The sequence below is a fragment of the Micromesistius poutassou genome (genome assembly GCF_964030765.1).
Source record: "Micromesistius poutassou genome assembly, chromosome: 21".
NCBI lineage: Eukaryota > Metazoa > Chordata > Actinopteri > Gadiformes > Gadidae > Micromesistius > Micromesistius poutassou.
In genome coordinates this window covers 8,504,467-8,527,115 of record NC_140291.1, presented here as the reverse complement: position 1 = coordinate 8,527,115, position 22,649 = coordinate 8,504,467, and the positions used below count along the sequence as shown (strand labels likewise).

General features: G+C 42.1%; 1 protein-coding gene across 2 annotated transcripts in view; it reads right to left on the bottom strand.

The window, feature by feature from the left end:
- LOC311366589 (glutamate receptor ionotropic, delta-1-like) overlaps positions 1-22,649 on the bottom strand; it is a gene marked incomplete at both ends in the record, with an annotated part of 424,970 nt that overhangs the window by 371,428 nt on the left and 30,893 nt on the right. For both annotated transcript variants that reach the window (XM_084485372.1, XM_084485371.1), the window contains one exon: positions 19,241-19,396. In XM_084485372.1, the coding sequence (XP_084341498.1) occupies positions 19,241-19,396 (156 nt within the window). The remainder of the gene's footprint in view (positions 1-19,240; positions 19,397-22,649) is intronic.

Here is a 22,649-nt window from a genome sequence, read left to right as displayed (position 1 = left end):
AGTTTATGCTGCATGTTCTCTAGGAGCTGAAACCTCTGAGGAGCCCGCCCTCCCTCCTGGATACCAACCGGCTCCCCTCAGCCTCTTCAGCAGCGACCCCTGACCTCAGACATGTATTCTTCCCACTCGGACAGTGAGAAGAATACATATTGGCAAGAGAAGCAGACAGTGGCAAACTCAGTGTGACACAATGAGAATAAGAGAGAGATAGACACAGAGAAAGAAAGAGAGAAAGGGCAAAAGGAAGAGAACGAGACACAAAGAGGGGACTAAATATGGGTAAGGGAACTAGACATTGGCAAACTCAATGTGACACAATGAGAATAAGAGAGAGAGAGTGAGAGAGAAAGGGAGGGAGAGATACAAATAACATGCATAATAAAGAATATTGGGATTTCAATTTGTGATAGAGCGAGATGGAGAGAGATGATGCACACAAGAGGGGAAAGAGGGGAGAGCGAGAGACAGGAGAGAGAACAGAGAAAGAAACAAAGAGAGAGAGAGAACCGAAGAAGAAGGGAAGGAGATAAAGAGAGACACAGAGAAGGGGAAATAGACTGAGAGAGAATGTTAGAGAAACAAACAGTGAAAAGGAGAGAGGGATAGGGCAAGAAGTCAGGAGAAAGCAGACAACATGATGAATGTCTCCTGCCAAAGCCCCGACCTCCGTGCTGACAGGGCTGTGATCCTGCGGTGGTGGTGGTGTGGTGGAGGAAGGCGGGTGACAGCTTCCTACAATCAAGCCAACGTGTCTACATAATTCCGATGTATGGGGGGAAAGCGATGGTTGGTGGTGGGTTGCGGGTACAACTTCCCAAGAGCAATTAGTTTCACATAGTCAGTGCGTTTACATGACACTCAAGAAAGTCGATTTATTGGTTTAGTCCAACTATGATTGGATTACTAAGATGCATGTATACACCTTAGTCGAGCTATACTCGAATCGAATTGGGTTACTCATAGTCGAATTAAGACCCCTAGATAATGCAATTCATAGTCGAGTTAAGCGTGCATGTACGTTGAATTGGATAATGCGTTGAATTGCGTTCTGCGCATGCTCGAGATCTTTTCCCGGGGCCGTGAGCTGGAAGTAGAAGGAGACGATAGTCGTGTTGTTGTTGTCGCCGTCGCCGAAACTCTGATTTGTTTAAAAAGGTGGAGCAGAAGATGGAGGAAGCCGGTGAATGTAGTTAACCCCTATAAGAATTGTGTCCCGGCCGCGGGAGCGCACATGGCATGCATTCATTAAAGGTGGAAGCACACAGACACTACGCTTCGATTTCACCAAAGGCTGAATTAAAAGTACATGTTTTTCTAAATGTGGGTCATCAACGAGGTTGTAAAGTAGGGCACATCTGTCAAAATAAATATTTTTTTCTCCCGATGTGTTTACAATCTTTATTCATTCATTGGGGAATGCCGTATACGGACGGGCAGCGGAGGGGCTGCTCCGGTGGGAGACAGCTGTCAACTCACTTCGGGTCAGCGATTTATTTAAAAAGCTTGCACAGAAGATGGAGGAAGCCGGTGTCGTGCCAATGTAGTTACCCCCTATAAGGAGTGTATCATCATCAACATGCATTCAGTAGCTACACACTACGCTTCGATTTCACCCAAGGCTGAATTAAAAGTACATGTTTTTCTAAATGTTGCTCATCAACAAGATTGTAAAATAACTACAATCTTTACTCATTCATTGCACCGCGGCCAAACTGACGGGGGTATTCTCTGATATTATGAATTTTACAGACTGCGTCGGGTTCTCCGACTCTCTGGTACTTCCACAACAAGTAAAGACTCCTAGTCGGGTTTATCTAGCCCATGGGGAAAAGGAATTGGGGGAAATTAACTTTGGCTTTGACCCTCTGAAGTCCAGATTGAAACGAACATGGAGCAGAAAGCGATGTTTCAGCAGACAGCTGTCAGTTCACTTCGGGTCCATATCATTTCTCTGACGCTCCATTGTTCCGACCTCTTGGTCGTATGCGGACTCCTCCGCCAGCAGAGCAGCCGGAGGAGTCGGCATACGACTGAGAGGTCTGAACAATGGAGTGTTGGAGAAATGATATGGACCCGAAGTGAACTGACAGCTGTCTACTGAAAACATCTTTCTCGAATGCCGCCTGAGTTTGTTGTTGCTGGTGACGTAAAGATGTCAACCGTTGGCTCTATTACCACTAGTTGAAATGGGCACAGTGCCACCTATCGTACCGGGGCATGACACGCTTCGGCCAATGAATCGATTTACTCACCGCCATGTATACCCGGACAATTGCAGTTGTCCAATTGAGGAGCATAGTCGAGCTATGTCTTTAATCGAATTAAGCTGTGCATGTAAAAGTACTGAGTGAATAATAAGGTAGAGAGGTGACTAAAAAGTACACCACTCGGCATTTCAGGAGAAATGCTAACGCTGGCCTGGTTACAGCACTCTGTTTCTCTCTCTGTCTCTCTCGCTCTCTGTCACATTCTCTTTTTCCCTCTGTCTCTATCCATTTTCTTTTGTAATTGTGGCAGTTGCATTAATTTTTTAATGCAGTGGAACGACATATAACCATCTTCTCCATCCATTAGCCATTGTACAATCTGTGACTGCATAAAAAACTATTGTTTATGCTATATGGACACATGTGGGGAAATTACAATGAATCATTAGCACTGTCCTTCTTTACCGCATGCCTTCCTCCACGTTGCTCTGCATAATAGAATTTGCGAACCCTAACCCTAATGGCCAGCAAAAAAGCGCATTAAGAAGTAGAAGGGCAGAAGCAATCTTCATCTCACCAGAGGTTATAACACCGGCAAGCTTGCAAATGTGCGATTAAACCATCAATGTTCCTGCTAATTTAATTGGCTGTTTAACACAGCGGCTACATTGAGGATTGTTTTTTGCATATATCAATTTTATCAGATTTTATACAGTGCACGGATGCTAATTCTGTCGCATACCATGTTTTTTTTCTAGGACAATTTTATGCCTAATTTCTCAAATGAACATACAAAACAATTGCGACTCCCCATTTAATTACCCAAAGCTCCCCCATGGGGCGGGTCGCAATATAAAAAGTAAAAAAGAAATCTGCTGAAGAATAGAAACATTAAAGACACGCAAAGCAGGCCTGTTTTCAGATCTTTACTGCTAATCAGCAGTAATGTCCGACGGGTAAGGTTGTTGAAGATGGAGGTAAAGGATTCAACAAAACATCAACATTTATTTATCCACTGGCCACAGCTAACCCATAAAGAGCTTACATTTTCACATGAATAATAACTCAAGTCACTCAAACTACAACAGCTGGACAGATGCTCGGAGTGGAATGGCCGTAGATAACAATATGGAGAAACAGTCAAACATCAGCATTTGGCAGACAATAAAAGATCCTTTTCCTCGCCTGATATGCACCTGATTCAATTTAATGTGCGTATATAGCACAGAGCAGCAGAGTCCAGTTGGTTGGTGCCATCGTCTTGTCCTGCCAGCTGGTTGGCGTGCAATGCTAAACTTCCTGCTATGACATTGACACAGGAAGTGACATCACACTCATAGACACAGCCATACGAAAAAAATCACAATCATTCGATTCATTTTAGGATTCTGTAATGAATAATTGGAATGACTTTAAAAGGCCCTTGGTAGTTTGACCTCCAGCCTCATCTCTCCCATAGCCACAACAACAACTCCATCTCCACTGTCTCCTCCCTTTATGATTTTCCAGATGAATTTAAGAAACTTAAACTTGAGAAATTTGAGAAATGTTTTGCACAAGTTTTGCATAATCTGCTGAACCCAAGTTGCCTACATCAAAACATGGCAACTTTTGCATTCCTGCTGTAACCACTAAGAGAGTAAACGAAGGGAAACTTGGACGCACTGCTAACCTCTCAAATCTCATACCTATTCCCTCCAAACCAAAATCAACCTTAAAGCCTATAAATAACACCATCAGGATGGTGTACGTTAGGTACATAATGTTAGGTCTCTTAATAACAAATTATTTTTAGTTAATGATTTTATTACCACTTCTAACTGGATTTTATGTTTTTAACTGAAACATGGCTATAACAAAATAACAGTGCAACCATTCTGATAGAGACAGCTCCTCCCAACTAAAACTTTTTTGATGTATGTAGATCTGGAAAAAGAGGTGGAGGGGTTGCTGCTATATTTAAATATTTAAAATGTATTTCATGGGAAACAGATGTTATTTGGTGATTTTCCATCATTCGAATACCTTTGTGCTGTATTGAAATGTTCCCCCAGAGTTCTCCTATTAATTATTTACAGGCCACCCACATACTCTGCAAATTTCTTCGATGAATTTACAGAATTATTGTCTAGCATCTCCACAGACTTTGACTGTCTAGTTATAACTGGTGACTTCAATTTTCATACTGATGATTTGAACTGTACAAAACAACTTTTTACCATTTTGGACATATTTGAAATGTCTCAACATGTGAAAGAGGCTACTCATTGTAAGGGGCACACTCTAGACCTGGTTATCACAAAGGGTCTCAAAGATCTCTCTGTGATCCTGATCCTTCACTGTCGGACCACTTCTGTGTTTTCTATAGCTTTTATTCCCGACATACAGACAAAATCAAATGTTAAAACACGGTATATCATTGAACATCCTAATGTACTTTTTAAAAAGGCCATCTCCTTGCTACCACCTCTCAACCCATGTTCTGCTGATGATCTTGTAGAAAACTTTAATTTGAAAAATTTGAAAGTCATAGAGGCACCTTATAAGGTTAAAACAATTCCTGGAAAGCAAAAGGCACCCTGGAGAAAAGCTGCTTTTGTAACAGCCCGGAAAAAAGAATCTGGCGTAAAACAAAACTTCATATTCACCATGACATCTATAAAGAGAGCCTCCGTGCTTACAATTTAGACTTAAAAAGTGCTAGAGAAACATTTTTCTCCAATATCAATAAAACCAATACTAATAATGCCAAAACCCTTTTTGCAACTGTTGACAGACTGACCAAGCCCCCAACACAAATTCCACCTGATCTCCATTCCACACAGAAATGCAATGAGTTTGCAGCATTTTATACTGATAAAATTGAAGGCATCAGACGCGCCATCAATATCTCCACTGCAAACAAAAATGTTGGACTACTACCCTGTTCAAGCAAAAGTAACGTGGTAATGACATCTTGTGGAAACAACTACACAACTAAAGCCATCCACCTGTTGCCTTGATACTTTAACTACCAACCTCTTTAAGAATGAACAACTCTCTCCAATCAGGCAATTTTCCAAAAGCCTTAAAAACTCCAGTTATTAAACCCCTTTTAAAAAAGCGGAGCCTAGATGCCTCTATTATTAACAACTACAGACCAATATCAAATCTACCCTTCACAAGTAAAATCATTGAGAAAGTTTTCCTCCAGCAACTTACTGACTTCCTGGCATCAACTGGTTGCTATGACACCTTCCAATCAGGATCTCGACTCCTTCACAGCACCGAGACTGCCCTTATTAAAGTTGTAAACGACATCTGTCTTAACACAGACTCTGGCAAAATCTCAATACTAATGCTACTAGACCTTAGTGCTGCATTCAACACTGTAGACCATACAATACTTAGGACAGATTAGAAAACTGGGTGGGGCTTTCAGGCACAATCTTACATTGATTTAGGTCCGACCTACAAAATAGGAACTACTTTGTTTCCATTGGTGACTTTGTTTCAGAATCAACAAACGTGACATGTGGTGTCCCACAAGGTTCAGCCTTAGGACCCTCTTTATTCAACATCTACATGGTCCCACTAGGGCAAATCATGCAAAATAACAATATTGACCATCATTGCTATGCTGATGACACGCAAATCCATGTATCGCTATCACCAAATGACTATCAGCCCATAGATCTGTTGTGCCAGTGCATTGAGCAAGTCAAAGACTGGATGTGCCGAAATTTCCTTCAACTAAATGAGGACAAAACCGAGATAATTGTATTTGGTGCTAAAATGGAAAGGCTTAAAGTAACCCAACACCTTCACTCTCTGTCCCTGAAAACCTCAATCAAAGCCAGAGATCTAGGGGTTATCATGGATTTTGATTTACATTTCGACAGTCACATCAAATCAGTTACAAAATCTGCATATTATCACCTTTAAAACGTAGCAAGACTTAGAGGGCTCATGTCCACCGAAGACTTACAAAAACTTGTACATGCCTTTATCACTAGTAAGCTTGATTACTAGCTTGATTACTTGATTACTACTAATGGTCTCCTTACAGGTCCCCCAAAAAAACCTCTAAGGCAACTACAGCTTGTTCAGAATGCTGCTGCTAGAGTTCTAACGAAGACCAAAAAATGTGAACATATTACACCAATTCTTAAATCTTTACATTGGCTCCCTGTATGTCAGAGGATTGATTTTAAAATTATGTTGCTAACCTATAAATCCCTACATGGTTTAGGGCCAAAATATTTAACTGATATACTTCCACTATATAAGCCTTCTAGACCACTAAGATCTTCTGAGACCAATCTGTTAATTATCCCCAGAGTCAACACGAAACAAGGGAAAGCAGGATTTAGCTACTATGCAACAAATAGCTGGAATAAACTCCCTGAGGATTTAAGACTTGCCTCAACTCTGACAGCTTTTAAAACAAGACTGAAGACTTTTATGTTTGCTTTAGCTTTCTGCTAAATCTTAAATCTACAATGCTTTTTTAACTTGCTATCTATTTTTATTTTATTACTTAAATGCTTTTTTATTTTAATTTTTTTTAACTTTGCCTTTATTTTCTATTTTTCTATTTCTATTTCTTTCAATTCTATTTACTATTTTTTTCTTTCACTTATCTATTATTTTCATTTTATTGTATGACTGTTCATATGTTAAGCACTTTGAGTCTGCCTTGTGTATGAAAAGTGCTATATAAATAAAGTTGCCTTGCCTTGCCTAGAAATGGCATAGGTGTAAAATGAGCACTAGATATCCTGCTCTGCCTTTGAAAAAATAAAAGCTCAGATGGGCCGATTTGGAATTTGCCCCATATGTCGTCATAAGGGGCAAGGTTACCTCCCCTTTCTCTGCTTTCCCCTCCCAGAGAATTTGGCCCACCAATGAGACAATGAGCTACGACAGTGTGAGCGCCACATGTGTATGTGAATACACACACTGTAACACAGGTGTTGTACACTTCTGTGTTATTTGGATAACCGTTCTGCTGTAGGTGTTACGTAAAGCTCCCATTTGGTGAAAAGACTAGACTACGTCTCTGGTACTTCCACAACCGCGACATGGAGAAGAAAGGGATTGTTGCCCGCCGGAGCCCCACCGCTGGAGCCCTGCCGGGGCAGCGCCGCCAGTGCTCATCCACTGCCGGGGCTCATCCACTGCCGGGGCTCTGCCGCGGCGGGAGACAAAGAAAGCTCATTGTGGTACTGGCTCGTAGTGGCTGTAATTCTGCATCAAGGCTCAATTTCGGGAATGAGTCTTCAAATACTGTATTAGGGGCCACTAACAACTATATGAAAGCATCCATAAAGTAGCATGCCATGGGACCTTTAAGGTCCTGTTGCTAGATATAACTGTAGTTCTATCCAGGTGGCTCTTTTAACCCCTAGTACTCACTGGAGAGAGGCGATCACTTCTAAGAACGGTAGTCACTATAATGTAGCCGATCGACATTGACAAGTAGATGGTCTCCTCTGCAGACGCATCTCGGAGCTGATCACTTAGGGCTGTCAGGCCCTTTGCAGTTGCAGGCCATGAAGAGAATATATTGGGACATTTGCAGATCTTCGGGGCTGGAGCTGGACTCGATGTTAATACCCCATTTCTCACGCACTCAGCCCACCCAGCCCTCCCACCCCTATTAGTCACTCAGGCTGTAATGTATGGCAGCCATTGAGGCTATTAATATTGACAGAATGGGATGGCATGTCATTATCTACACATCTGTGCGTGCTGTATTTAAAGACTGGAATTCAACAGCAAAGAGCGGTCACATTGGAACATTGTGTGTCATAACTTATATACATATATATATGTTTCTAACTATATATATATATATATATATATATATAATATGCTACATGTTATGTCAAGATAATGGACGATCTCAATTACCCTTAAACCCCCTACATCTGTTTGGATAGATGCAGATAATCGGTTATTTTAAAGTCGAAGATTTGGATAATCATTTACATCCTCAATTCAAATCTGTTTGTTTACATCTTGTATTACAGCTGAAGACAAGTGATCCATCTCTAATTGAAGCCTCAACATAACACTCACACACTAGATGACTTAATGACATGTTGAGTCTAAACTTAAAAAGTAATTTAACAGCCGCTTTTTTAGTTTTAGAAGTTTTAGAAGTTATTATTTGTTGTTTGGCAGTACGAGACATCCTGACGTAGTTATGATAGATTTACTTTATTGATCCCAAGCTGGGAAATTGCAGTTATGGTTTATCTCTGTGGCAGTCCTCACCGCAGCCTTGTCGAGACCAACAGCAGTATGTGTTTTAAAAGACTGTACTTGTAATGCCTTGCCTAATAATGCAATGTGATCTTCTCTAGAGTGTACAACACAAGCCGTCACACTGTTGGTGCTGAATGTGTTCATTTCCCTTAATAGTGTACTAACCGCCGCGTGAATTAAAAAGTCAGTACCCAAATACATCCTGGCTGCGGCGAGACTTGGTTTCTACCTTTTCATTGTTCTTTAGTTTTACTAGAGCTAGCGGTGTTACGCATCACAAACGACAAAGTTAAGATTCAATCCATTATGCTGAAAGATAAGGGAGAAGTCAACATGCATGGTGTTGTGGTACATCAACATCCTGTGCTGTGAGCAAGGTTCCACGCCCCTTTCAGCTCAATAATGAGCCGAGTGACTTTGGATTAGAGCGACCGCTAAAGGACCAAATAACAAAATTCCGAAGCAGGAAGAATCCAACGACGCAGTGATATGTATAATTAATAAACCTAAAATCCAGTCCCTCGGTGGGCCTCCCTGGAGCCTTATTAAAAGCATAAATATATGAAATAAGCAGACAGGAAAGAGGGGTTAGAAAATGAGAACAAACCAAACCCTAGACCAAAGGCAAATAATCAAGACAAGTGGAGGGAGGATTTCAACTGATCCCTCCTAAACTGTAAAGATTTGATTGCAGAAATGGAAGCCGGTTTTGGGACTTGGCGGCGGGTGCTGGTGCTGGCGTCCGGCCTAGACGCCATGTTCCAACAGAGTCAGCAGAATGCCCCTCGTCCCCCCGTGTTGGGCCCTGCATCGCTGCACAGCCACTCTGCATTCAGACCGGCAGCCCCAGCGGCTGAAGACCCACAAGCACCCATTCATTCCATTCATTGGTTGATCCCATGGTGACAGGATGGGGGCGGAGTCCCCAGGCCAGAGAACGGAAACTCCCCACTATACGGTCGCATCGAGTGACACAAAACGTTGAACAACATTTGGAAATGTTCTGTGACGAGGCGGAGCCGATGCTGTCTGCCAATTCTATCGACATGTGAAATGTGCTTGGCCATGGAGGATACGGAGGAGGAAGGAGAGATAATTACTGTGGCCAGCTCTTCCATTGTTTGTTTTAAACAGTCTCAAGTATAAAACTGGGCAACAGAATGTTCAAGAGAGAGAGCTTGCCAGTGACACAGTTATTTAAAGTTACGAAGTTAGAAAGAGGGATTGTTATACTGTGTGTGTGTGTGTGTGTGTGTGTGTGTGTGTGCATGCGCATTATAACATATGTTTAAGTTCAGTATCAGTCATTATCTTCACCATTAACAGATAATTATTTCCAACGTTTCAAACAGCATTTCACTTCCAACTGTTTCTATAAAAATTGTTTAGAGGTCATTAGCAAAATAATTCCATGTTACATTCTATTCACGTTCAAGACTAAATAAAAGAACCATGTTCAGTGCATTAACCGCTTCATCAGCTTCCCATGAGGAGAAAGATGCAGCATCGCTGAACCTTGTACGAGATAAGTACAACGCTGCTCAAGATAAGTGTAAGCCGGAGGGCCCTTAGGCAGGGCGCGGGGCTGTGTATCATACTGGGGCGCGGTGTTCAGATTAGTGCTGGGATCAGAGGGCTGTGTGTGTTTGGGCGATGAGATGTTGTCAAGCGCAGTGATGCGGGAGGTGCCGTGAGAGACGCTGTGTGTTGAGAGGCAGCAGGCGCCGTGTCGGATCACAGTTATCTGACAGGCCAGATTACCGGTGTTAAGGCCAGTAGTCTGCACAGCTCTGATGGCTGAGGCGGGGGCCTTTTACTTTCTTCCTTTAAAGTCTTGTCTTGTTCTGTCTGTCTTTTTGTCCATCTGTCTGCCATGTCGGCCATTCTTTCTCACGAAGGAACAGGTATGAGTGGCGGGTTTTATTCAAATTGTTCTGGGCGGCGTCCTTATTAAATCCTCAGGCAGAAAAAGAACTGAAGGAAAAAATAAGTGAAGGTACAGCAGGTGCAGACGCAAAAAAAAGGAAGAAGGAAAGAAAGAACAGAGAAAAATAGAGGAAGAAGAGGATTAAATCCATGTAGAGTCAGTGTAGGCCACACAAAAAAACAGAAAGAGAGAAAGGGAAAGACTGAAATAAAAAAAGAAAGAATGGACTGAGGAAAAAAAAGAGGCTATTTAACTAAGGAAATATTAAGTTCAACTGCGGGCCAGGCCAGGGCTCTGGTAATCATATGGTAATTGTACAGTAATTGAGAGGCTCTGGACAGGATCACAATATGGCAATTAGCCATCATTAGTTTGAACAGAACAGCCTATTGCAGAATTAGTGGTGAAGCCTTGAAATGGGAAGTCCATTTGCATCCCTATCACAAAATGATCAGGTCAGGGGGTAAAGAAAATTTATTATTCTCCTGCACAACATACCAAACTTACACAATCTGTGGACAAAAATGTAATGCCTAGTGAGTATAATTACTGATATTATGATCATCATTATTAAAAAAATATTAGGATTAAAGTTATATCCTCAATATATTCTACTACAGCAGTTCTCACAAAATAACTTTAAAACACACATTCAAACAAGGGTTTTATTGTTTTAAGTGCTATAATATTATTTAATTTAAAATACCTTTTTTAGTTTGCTATATCATATCGTACGCGATTAAAAACGACCAAAACAACCAAAACAACATTCTCCACCTCTTGTGATACTCCGGCTCCGTTTGAATTAAAACCGGAGCGATTAAGACAGATTAGCAGCGGAGGATGAGAAGCGACTCTTGGCCTTTCTACACCACTAACGGTAGGCTGGTTAAATCCGGCGGGATCCCGTTTGGACGGGCCAACGGGTCGGCGGGCTGGCAAGCCCCGGCTCAGAGCTGACAACGCCGTGATGGCGGGTTTACCACCCGCAGAACAGGCTTGATGAAGGGAGGGGGGAAAGAGGGGACTCGTCAATGATTAAAAGGAGAAAAAATATAAAAGACATCTTAGAGGTCTTAGTTGCAACGAGGCGACGACGAGGCTTGCTCTTATCGGGCCCCGGCCCTTAAGATGCATAGAGGGGCCCTTGAGTTCTGTGTGTTGAATCACGGTAATCCTGTGACAAATATTTAAGGACAGATGTTTTATGTGAAATGTTAGCTGTGACTGAGAGTATTCACAGAGGGCCCTTGGGGGGCCAGGGGCCCCACCAATTTACCTGCAGGTAAATTGGTGTCAGTGTGTTTGTAAAGCTTTGCTGTGTTTGGTTTACTCGTCCTTCGGAGGAGACGTAAAACCGAGGTCCTGACTCACTGAGGTCATAAAAGATCCCAGGGCACTTATCGCAAAGAGTAGGGGATCCCCCGGTGTCCTGGCTAAAACTGCCCAACCAGGCTCATTCAATCTGGCCCCCTAATCATCCCCCTGTATATAATTGGCTCATTCATTAATTCCCTCACTCCCCACCTCAAGCTGGTGTGTGGTGAGCGTTCTGGCACTGATTGGCTGCCGTGCATCACCCAAGTGGGTGCTACACATTGGTGGTGGTTAGTGAGGTCCCCCCTTCACTGTAAAGCGCTTTGGGTGTCTTGAGTGTCTAGAACAGCGCTATATAAATTCAATTAATTATTATTATTATTATTATTACTCTACAAACACTTGGTATTTGTTTGCTTTTAAATGTTTGAGATGTGTTTTTCTTTAAATTTGTATTCTTATATCGTGGTAAGTGTCTCTGAGTGTTCAGGAAAGCGCAACAACAATATAATGCATTATTATTATTAGAAAGACGCTGGAGAGGGAGAGGGAGAGAGAGAGATAGAGTTGGAGAGGGTGTGTGTCGAACAATATAGGAAACACAAAAGAAACCTGTTCAAAACAGTAATCTTAGATGTAGCTGCAGAGAACAGGAGCAGAGCGATAAGGAGCGAGGAGGATGTATTCAGGTGTCTGGTGCCGGGGAGCCCAGCCTGAAAGGGCAACGGAGGCAGAGCCGGCACGGTGCTCTGAGACCCCCAGGCAGCTAGACCAGCAGAGGGGCTACACACACAGGCAGACACACACACACACTCACAAACAGACAGAGGCACACACACACACACACACACATTCACATGCAAACACACACACACACAGGCCCACACACACACACACACATGCAAATGCACTCACACAGCAACACACACACACACACAAGCACACGTACACACACAGGCACACACAAACAGACAGAGGCACACACACACACACACACACACACACACCGGCACACACACAGCTACACACACATGCATACACACACACAGGCACACACACACGCACACACACCCATACACGCACACACATACATACACACACAGGCACACACACATTCACACGCAAACACACACACAGGCCCACACACACACATGCAAATGCACCCCCACAGCAACACACACACGCACACACACACACACACACACGTGTGCACGCACACACACACACACACAGCCTGTCACACACAGACACACATGTGCACGCAGACACACACATGTGTACGCAGACATTCACACACACACGCACACACACACACACACACACAAATACACACATTCACACACACACACACACACACACACACACACACACACACACACACACATGTGCACGCAGACACACACATGCGTACGCAGACATTCACACACACGCACGCACGCACGCACACACACACACACACACACACACACACACACACACACACACACACACACAGTCACACGGACAATATGGTGCCCATGGTGCTGCAACTAATTATGTTTGATAGGAAGGAAACAAAAGGTAACTAATAAGTGGTTCTCCCAGTCGAGAGTCTGATTTGATTAGCAATGCATGGTGAAATCAGATAGGGGGGAAGTTGGTTGAGACAAGTTATTTCCATACGAAGGGCTTGAGATGGTGTATCCTGGGTAAAAGTTACCTTACTGTTAAGATTTAGTAACAAACCAAGAAGTTACTAATAAACCAAGAGAATAACTCTCTAAAACCATTATAAAAACTGAATGGGTTAAAAGGGGGAAACATTGACTTTAACATTTACGTATGACAAATGATAACAGACTTACAATTTATAAATATAGAAAATTTACATTTGTTTAAACAGTTTATTACCCGGCTCGTTTCAATGCTGTGGAACAGTGGCGGAGCTAGACTTTTATACAAGGGGTGGCCAGAGGGTGTCCAAGGCTTTATAGGGGGGAAGAATTGTGGACGGGGCGGACGGGATTGTTGACACGGGGGGGGGGGCGGATTTTTGTGGGCGGACGGGATTGTTGACCAGGGGGGGTGCATGATTACTGGGTGCATATTACGCACGTTAACAGGGAGACCGAGAGCCTGCGAGTGCAAGAGCATAAATCGTGCTTTCAACGAAACATTCAGTGAACTGTCAGTATCAACTAGGGTGGCACCTAGGGTGGCCAATCAGGTTCCAGGGGTGGCCAGTGCCACCCCGGCCCCCCCTCTGGCTCCGCCCTTGCTGTGGAATGCTCCGTCCACTTGCATGGGCCTTCCTGACTTCCGGTGGTGAGTTATTTTTCATTATTCTACTTTGTTTAAGAATGCTTGATTCTGATTGGCTGGGGGCAGGTTGCCCGCTGACTGAGCACAGCGTCATCAAATAGTAGATCAATACGCCGCTTGTATGTTTTTTTCTATCACAGAAATTTAAAACATGAGGTCCATTGTAAAAATAAACCTTGTTTAAAAAAGTTTCTAAAATGTATCGGAAATCTATCAGAGGGTCAGTCGATACATAGTTTTGCAAGCGAGATACAATATAGCAACTACGTTATTAAACTAGTGATCAGATGCAGCCTTGTGTGGTTGCTATAGAAACTAATAAGTTACAGCTGAGCTAACGGGGAGCGTACCTATGTTCCCCGGGTCCTATGTTCCCCGGTCGCGTAGGCGGAATCCGGAAAAAGTTCTGCCTCAAGCGCTAGGATTGGACAGGCAAACTCACACGCTGACTCCTAACCTTAACCCTAAACCTAACCATAACCGTAACCCTCACCCTAATCCTAACCGTAACCATAACCCTAACCATAACCTAACGTTATTCACCGTAGTTCTAAAGGGGACTACTTTTTGAGGGAGATGAACTCAAACAGAGTATACATTTAATAATCATGCAATACTAATAAGAAAAAGCTGAATTATTTAAGTATTTGAATGTTTTATTATGTTAGCAAGCAAGAAGTAGAATAAACGGGATAATCACCTCAAGGCAGGGCAATAAACTGTTTGATATGCCCGGCTCGTGGAAGGTTACCGCCGTCCACTAGCCGGGCATATCAAACTGTTTATTGCCCTGCCTCTCGGTGATTATCCCTTACTTAATGACCGTTGCTAAGCATATAATGATGCACTCCGCAAGTAGTCCGGTAACTTATCAACTCATCAGACTATTTCTCTACTGATCAACACTACGAATGCTGGTAACAAATAAATTGTAAAAAGACACACCATGTGAAGTTATTTTTTCGTTTTGGCAAGTAGCCGTGTAATAAGCGGGATAAAGTATAGAACGTCGCCGGTCATTATCTAAAATAAGCCACTTCAGGGCGAAGCAAGACACGCTTCGCGTCTGTGTCCGGTTCTCCATGTCGGGGCTTATTTCCCGATAATGACTGGTGTTCTAAACATTATCCCTTACATAATTATTAAGTACTAATAAGTAGTAATTATTTCATTCATGTAAAAAAAAGTTATATCTGAATGAATAAATAAATAGAGGAAAAGGGAAAACTAAATTAAATAAACAAAATTAAATACAAAATAATTATGAAAATAACAAATAAACAACAATACATATTCATTCATGGTGTTTAAGGTCACTTATTAGATATGAACGTTAAGTGGGGGATTTTTCATTGATGACCAGAAATTGTCAGACACAGACACACACACACACACACACACACACACACACACACACACACACACACACACACACACACAAACAAGTACACAAACCACAAACAAAATCATATGCACTGACTCAGATATAGATAGGCACATAGAGAAAGACTCACACACATATACACACATACAAACACAAGGCCACCAATCCCATTTTCATTACCCATAATCCACTGCAGTTATCAGTGAGGCTCAAAGAACCAGGATCACAGAGGCTCTGCTAAAGGTCATCAACACACACACACACACACACACACACACACACACACGCACACACACATGCACACACACGCACATACGCACACACACACACACACACACACGCGGACACGCACACACGACACGCACATGCACACACACTTTTATAATACAACTTTCAGGTCACAGGCTTTCAGGCTGTTTTATCACCGTAAGAAAAAATGTAAGAAAAAATCCTTTGCTAGTACGGTCTCTTTCTGTTTCTACGATTCTTCCTCAGATTTACCTTTCCTTCTCTCTTTCTTTCTGTCTTATGCTATATCCTTCCTCCCTTTCCTTCCCTCTCTCTCCCTCCATCCTCTAATGAGCACACAGGTTCCAGGGACAACGTTGTGACCAATCGGTATTGGAGATGCAATTACACAAAGCAGGTGCCATGTGACGTCCCGAAGGTCAGGCCAGCCTCACACTAAGTTAACATGGACTCACCTGGACATTAAAACATCTAGTGTGTGTGTGTGTGTGTGTGTGTGTGTGTGTGTGTGTCTGTGTGTGTGTATGTTTTGTGTTTGGGCAGATGTTTTCATGTGTTTTATTGTATGCTTGTATCCGGTGCGACAACAGTTTTTGTTATTTAGTATTCTGGTCGAGGTCCCCATGTGACCATGTGAGGACTTTAATGAACCAACTCATCATGGTAACGATGCCATTAACATGCACACAGAAGCTCGGCCTTAATGCCATGCATGGTAGTGCAGTGCGGCTAGGTCGGTAGCTGCTAGAGTGCATCCATGCTAATTTGCGATTAGTTAACAATGATGATTGTCTGATTGTCTGCTCTGTAATATCCCTGTTCTCTTATGGTCTGTGCTGTACAGCTTTTTTTATGTTACAATTTTTTTCAATGTGTTATAATGTCCTATAATGTGTTGTGCCGTAGTATCTGCAATTGTGTGTGTGTGTGTTTTTGTGCGCATGTGTGTGTCTTTGTTGCACACATGTCATAATATTGTAATATAACATGGCTGATTCAAATAAATCTTCTTGCTATAAAGCACACAGGGCCAATGCCTTCATAGGTACAACACATCCGTTCATATAAAAATACGAACCAGCATGAGCTCTCAGAACCATTTGTATCAGACGGGAGAGAGGTGGTCACCACGAATGATACTATATACCACCTTTTACATCATAGCTGCACTAATGACACTTGGCATGTTGACCTCTTTTAATAGCATCGAGTCCTTTAGGAGTATCTTTGCTACTTTAGTCTGTCCTTATGAAGTGACTTACAAGGGATTTAGGTAGATGTTGTGCAGTGAAAGTCAAGACTGCGGACATTGGGGATTGAACCTAGTACCTTTCAGCTGGGATTGAGTCCCCCTAGCCACTAGACTCTATTACCCCTCATTCATTACAATGGTGATGAAATGGGATATGTGACATGAACCACACATATAAAAGTAGACCAGGAGGACAGAAGATGTGATTCTTCAAGTTAGCCCCGTGCTAAACCACTTTCAGCTTACGTTATTCAACCAGTAACAACAGAAGATAACCTGGGATGGCAAAAAAAAGAACAGAGGCAGAACAGTTCTAATGAAAGGCGCTACATCACCTCAGATAAATGGCAGAGGAGTAATACATGGTCTCGTAAGACTGATTCTTTCATTAAAATCACACAGTGAGGAGTCATATCAGCTCCTCATCCAACATAAAAATGTTATCAAAACCATCTGTACCTCCAATGTTGCCCCCTGCAACCTGATTAGCAATCTCGTTACCATGGCCATAATGGCTCCCGTAATGGTGTAATATTAGGTATATTTTGCTATGAATAACTATTTATATTTATATTATTATCGAAAAAACATACCAAAAATCCTCACAAATCATCACACAACGAGCCAATCATCATCACCATGTGTATACGACTCTTCCTTCCAACTAACCACATACACGGACAAGATGATCCACCTTGTCATCTCAGAAGGGTGCTTTAAGGATTTTATGTTCGGTGATTAGTAACAAACTTCTATCCCCCTCAGCAAACCCACGATGGAGGGAAGGGTTTGGCCCTGAGACATGATGTGATCGCATGTAGTTACAGTTATTATTATCCAGAAGAACCTCTTATCGACTCTATGCTTCCCCCTAGCTTATTTTAAATATATTATTAAGATGAAAGGAAGAGACAGGTCAGCTTACATGCAGAGAGAGAAAGAGAGAGAGAGAGAGAGAGAGAGAGAGAGAGAGAGAGAGAGAGAGAGAGAGAGAGAGAGAGAGAGAGAGAGAGAGAGATAAAGAAGACTACTGTAGTTTGGGAAATAAAATTAAATGAGAAACAAAAAGTGTGTGTGTTTGTGTGTGTGTGTGCGTGAGTGTGTGTGTGTATATAGTGTATAGATCGCGAGGCATCACGGTTTCCTCCTCTTCCTGTCCCTCCTCTTCCTGAGCGTGCATAAACACACGCAAACAACCACACACACACACAAGGTACCAGTCACCATTTAAAAAACCTTTAGAAGACTTCAGGATTATCCCAGGGATGTGGCTTTGCCGCAGACATACACTATATTAATACCCCTCAGGTATTGTTAAACTATTCTCATATCTTATCTTATAACACAGACATGCACACAAACATCAACCCACACACACATAGAATAAGAGTTATACGGTAAATAAACACTAAACATAATCAATATACAAGCACTGCATGACTTTTAAACCCCAAAACGTTCATCATCTCCATAATAATGTGAAATATTTATATATATATAAAATTTGTTGGTTCCAACAACACAGTAAGTATTTTGTAACTACAAGAGGGAGATTCCTTTCGTGGTTATTAGGAGAGTTTCTGATGCATTCAGATCAGTGCTTAAGCTATGGAGCACAGTAGTGATTTCTGTTTATGCAAAGTGTAATATTCACAGTGTTCTGTCTCTGAGAGAAACTGTACCACAGAACCCCCCCCCCCCCCCCCCCTCCATCCCTCAATAGTACACCGTCATACTGGGTATAATGGCACAATAGCACATCCCCATACTGGGTATAATGGTACAATAGTACATCCTCATACTAGCTATCATGGTACAATAGTACATCCTCATACTGGGTATTATGGGGTATATAACCTGTATAACTGTTTCTGATATAACCAACCTCTAGTCCAGTTGACATGACAGCCGACAGGACACTGCACACAGTCATCGATTCAGAGGAACGCTTCGCATCAATGACACACAGATGTGTGCACAAACTCACACACACAAACCCAGACACACAGTGATAATAACCAAAATCAGAACACGAGCCAGAGTGTTAAAGCAGCATTCACCCCGAGAGTCAAACACCCTTGCATGACCACACACATTCATGTGTTGTGGGCCCAACGCAAACACACACACACACACACACACACACACACACACACACACAAACTGCATGTGTAGCAGAAGCACCATGTCAAATCTCACTCTCTAACACCCATAGCAATCAGAGCTGTTAAAATGTTACGTCAGAGGCTGCCGATTTAAATCCCCTTGGCTGCGTCACAACCAACCAACCAAACAGTACAAAAAGGAAATAATACTAATACTAATAATAATAATGAAAGGCTTTCTCTTACCTTCTTGCACAGCCTGGAAGGGGTTGTTGGGCTCGATCAGCTTGATGGAGTGGGTGATCTTCTCACTCTGCAGCACGTCATCGCTGAGGCTGAGGTCTGAGATTGCCAGCTGGAACACCTCCTCGTCCCGCAGCGCGTTCTCCTCGAAGATAGCACCTGACGGAGAAGGACAAGGTTAACGTGGGCCGACCGCTTCGCCGGACAAACTGTCTCAAAGATGTTAATTGTTGGCCGCTAAGTAGACACCTTTTTGACAAGCAGACCCTTGTTAAGAGAACAGAACCTTGTGGCTTGGAACCAAACACCCAGGTCACTCCAGTCGTTCCAAAAACGCAAAACCCCAAAAATACCTCCTGATTCTGATCCCTTTATTCTGATCCTCCAGATGGAAAATGAGCAAAACCAGCCATATTGTACCAACGTAATGTCAAGATGACCTCAATCGAACCCCCAACCACCCCGTGAATAGAACATCTTTGGGACCACTTTTACTTCACCGTTAGTTTACTATTCTTTACTCATCTGGCATTTATTCAGCATGCAGTATCTATATCGCTATGCAGTGTCTATATCACTAGTATCTATATCGCTATGCAGTGCCTATAGCCATTTTTACACTGCCAAGACAGTAAAGTCGTGGCTTGCCACACCCTGCAATTTCACTATCTTGCCTGTGTAAAATCGAGGGGGTATAATGCCCCATCGTCAAGGAGCCGGCTTTCTTGGTTCATTGGAGAAGGCTGGGCTACACAAGGAGAGTAGACCTCTTTAGAAAAATGTGCATATTCTGAATTATTTTTTTTTCTGATTCAAAACACTATCGCTATGCAGTGTCTATATCACTATGCAGTGTCTTATATCACTATACATTGTCTATATCACTATGCAGTGTCTATATCGCTATGCAATGTCTATATCACTATGCAGTCTCTATATCGCTAGAGTCTATATCGCTATGCAGTGTCTATATCACTATGCAGTGTCTATATCACTATGCAGTATCTATAGTGCTATGCAGTGTCTATATCACTATGCAGTATCTATATCAGCACAGCACACTGTTCTTTGTTTGGGCGTGCTGGGGAGGAGGCATCAAGGCTGGGGAGTCCAACAGACTCAACCAGCTGGTGAGGAAGGCTAGCTCTGTTGTGGGACTTGAACTGGACAGTCTGGAAGTAGTGGTGGAGAGGAGGATGCGGGACAAATTCAAGTCCATCTTGGGTAACCCCTCCCATCCCCTCTATGTTGAGCTGTGGGAGATGGGGAGCACCTTTAGCCACAGATTAATTTCACCCAGGTTAAAGAGAGCGCTTCAAGTGCTCCTTTGTGCCGGCAGCCATTAGGCTGTACAACAGTGTGTGATGCATGTGTATGTGTATGCATATGCATGTGTGTGTGTTTTTGTATGCGTGTGTATATATGTATGAATGTGTATATGTGTGTGTGTGTGTGTGTGTGTGTGTGTGTGTGTGTGTGTGTGTGTGTGTGTGTGTGTGTGCGTGTGTATATTAGGGCTGTCAAGCGAAAAAATTATCTAATTAATTACAGGCTCTGTGATTAATTAATCTAAATTAATCGCATACTTACATTTTGCCAAGAAAGTATTTCAAAATAATTTAATCAAATAAATGATGGCAGATGAGTGATTCAATGAATAATAGACATAATAGACATAGTTAACAAGTTAACATTTCCAAATCACTCAAGATGCAATGCATTTCAGGCAAAAAATATACAAAACTTTGTTTTGACTTAACACTTTTTCTTGAATACTGTATGTGCCAAAAAAGCAGTAAAAAAATAAATAAATAATAATGACAATTAATCTGCGTTTATTTTTTTTAACGCTTTATTTTTTCTTTGATTAATTAATAAAAATTAACTCGTTAATTTCACAGCCCTAGTGTATATATATATTTATAAAACGGGTGTATATTGAGCGTATACACACAGCTATGATGCCCGTTCAGTTTACAGAGTTCTGTATCACTCCGCGCCTAACTTGAACTGTTGTTTATTTATATATACTGTAAAAGCAATAGCATAGTTCACTGAAGCCTAAACATATGTTGATTGCTGGAGAGGGTGGAAATGTTGTAAAGCAATAGGCACACGGTGAGTGAACTTGATAGTAGGCTAAATTGCCGGCAAACCAAGCTACCGTCTCTAGCCTAGCCTTCTCTCTGAAGGACGCTACAGTGTGTTGCATAGCAACCGCCGTACACTTTGCAGGCAGCCAGGAGGTGAGTGAACTTGATATATAGACACAATATAGACACTACACCACGATAGACACTATGCAGTGTCTATATCGTGGTGTAGTGTCTATATTGCTATGCAGTGTCTATATTTTGATACAGTTAAATTAAGTATATACATATTAATAATATAGTTATATAATTATAGTATATAGTTATAGTTATATAATTAAGTATATAACTCCTTTTTGCTCGCTCAGTCCACTGAATCCAAGGAATGCATATACTTTATAAGACTGACAGGATTAATGGCCATGCTTAATGTTAATTAATGGCTACATCGCTTCACATTTGAAATTGCTCATGGGTAAAGAACGGTTGGATGAATTGGTAAGTGATGTTTAACATTAAAATGTGGAGGATGGATTCATAAAAAGAAATGACGGGGAGATTTGGATAAATGTAGAAAAAAGAATTGCACGTGGAAAAGGAAATGTGCCGTTACAGCACCGCAGTTTACAAAGCGTTTCTTCAGTAAATAAGCCTTCAATTTGTCAAGCCGGTTGTGCCCATAAGACGTGAATATCTGAATTCCTTCAGTTCAGAGCTGGAGTGTGCTCACAGCAGAATGGACTTCCCTCCCTCCATCCACTTTCCAGGCATGATCAATCAATCATCAGCTTTTCAAAATTACAAGTCCGTCAAGCTGGGCTAATTAAGAATAAATCTTGTCGCTCTACGCGTACGAGCCGCGACGAAAGGATTGATGTATCGAGGTGTGTTTCTTCATCTGCTGCTTTCTGAAGGTGGCAGCTTCACTGGGAAATACCTAAAGCTACTTAAGGTTTTAAGCTTAATACCAACTCTAAATGATGACCCAATGATCTTCCCCTGCTGGCCTTGAGTATAAACCTGCCAACATTAATTTCCTGTGGCTTTTGTTGTTTTTATGTATCTTTTAACAGCCTTCTATTTTCCAGAGAAAATGTATTCTTGAGGGAATGTTATTGCCTGCCGACATTTGAAGGTATCACTACAATATATGTCTAAGAGTGAGCACATAAAGAAATTAGCTAAATAACCAATTGCTTCAGGCAATGACGGTGGATTTTTACCGTGGATGTTACATATAATATAAGGCTGACTGCCAAAAAATGTGTGTTTAGCATAGTTGCGTCCCAGCCTAAAAAGGTCCAGATTTTGAGCCCAAT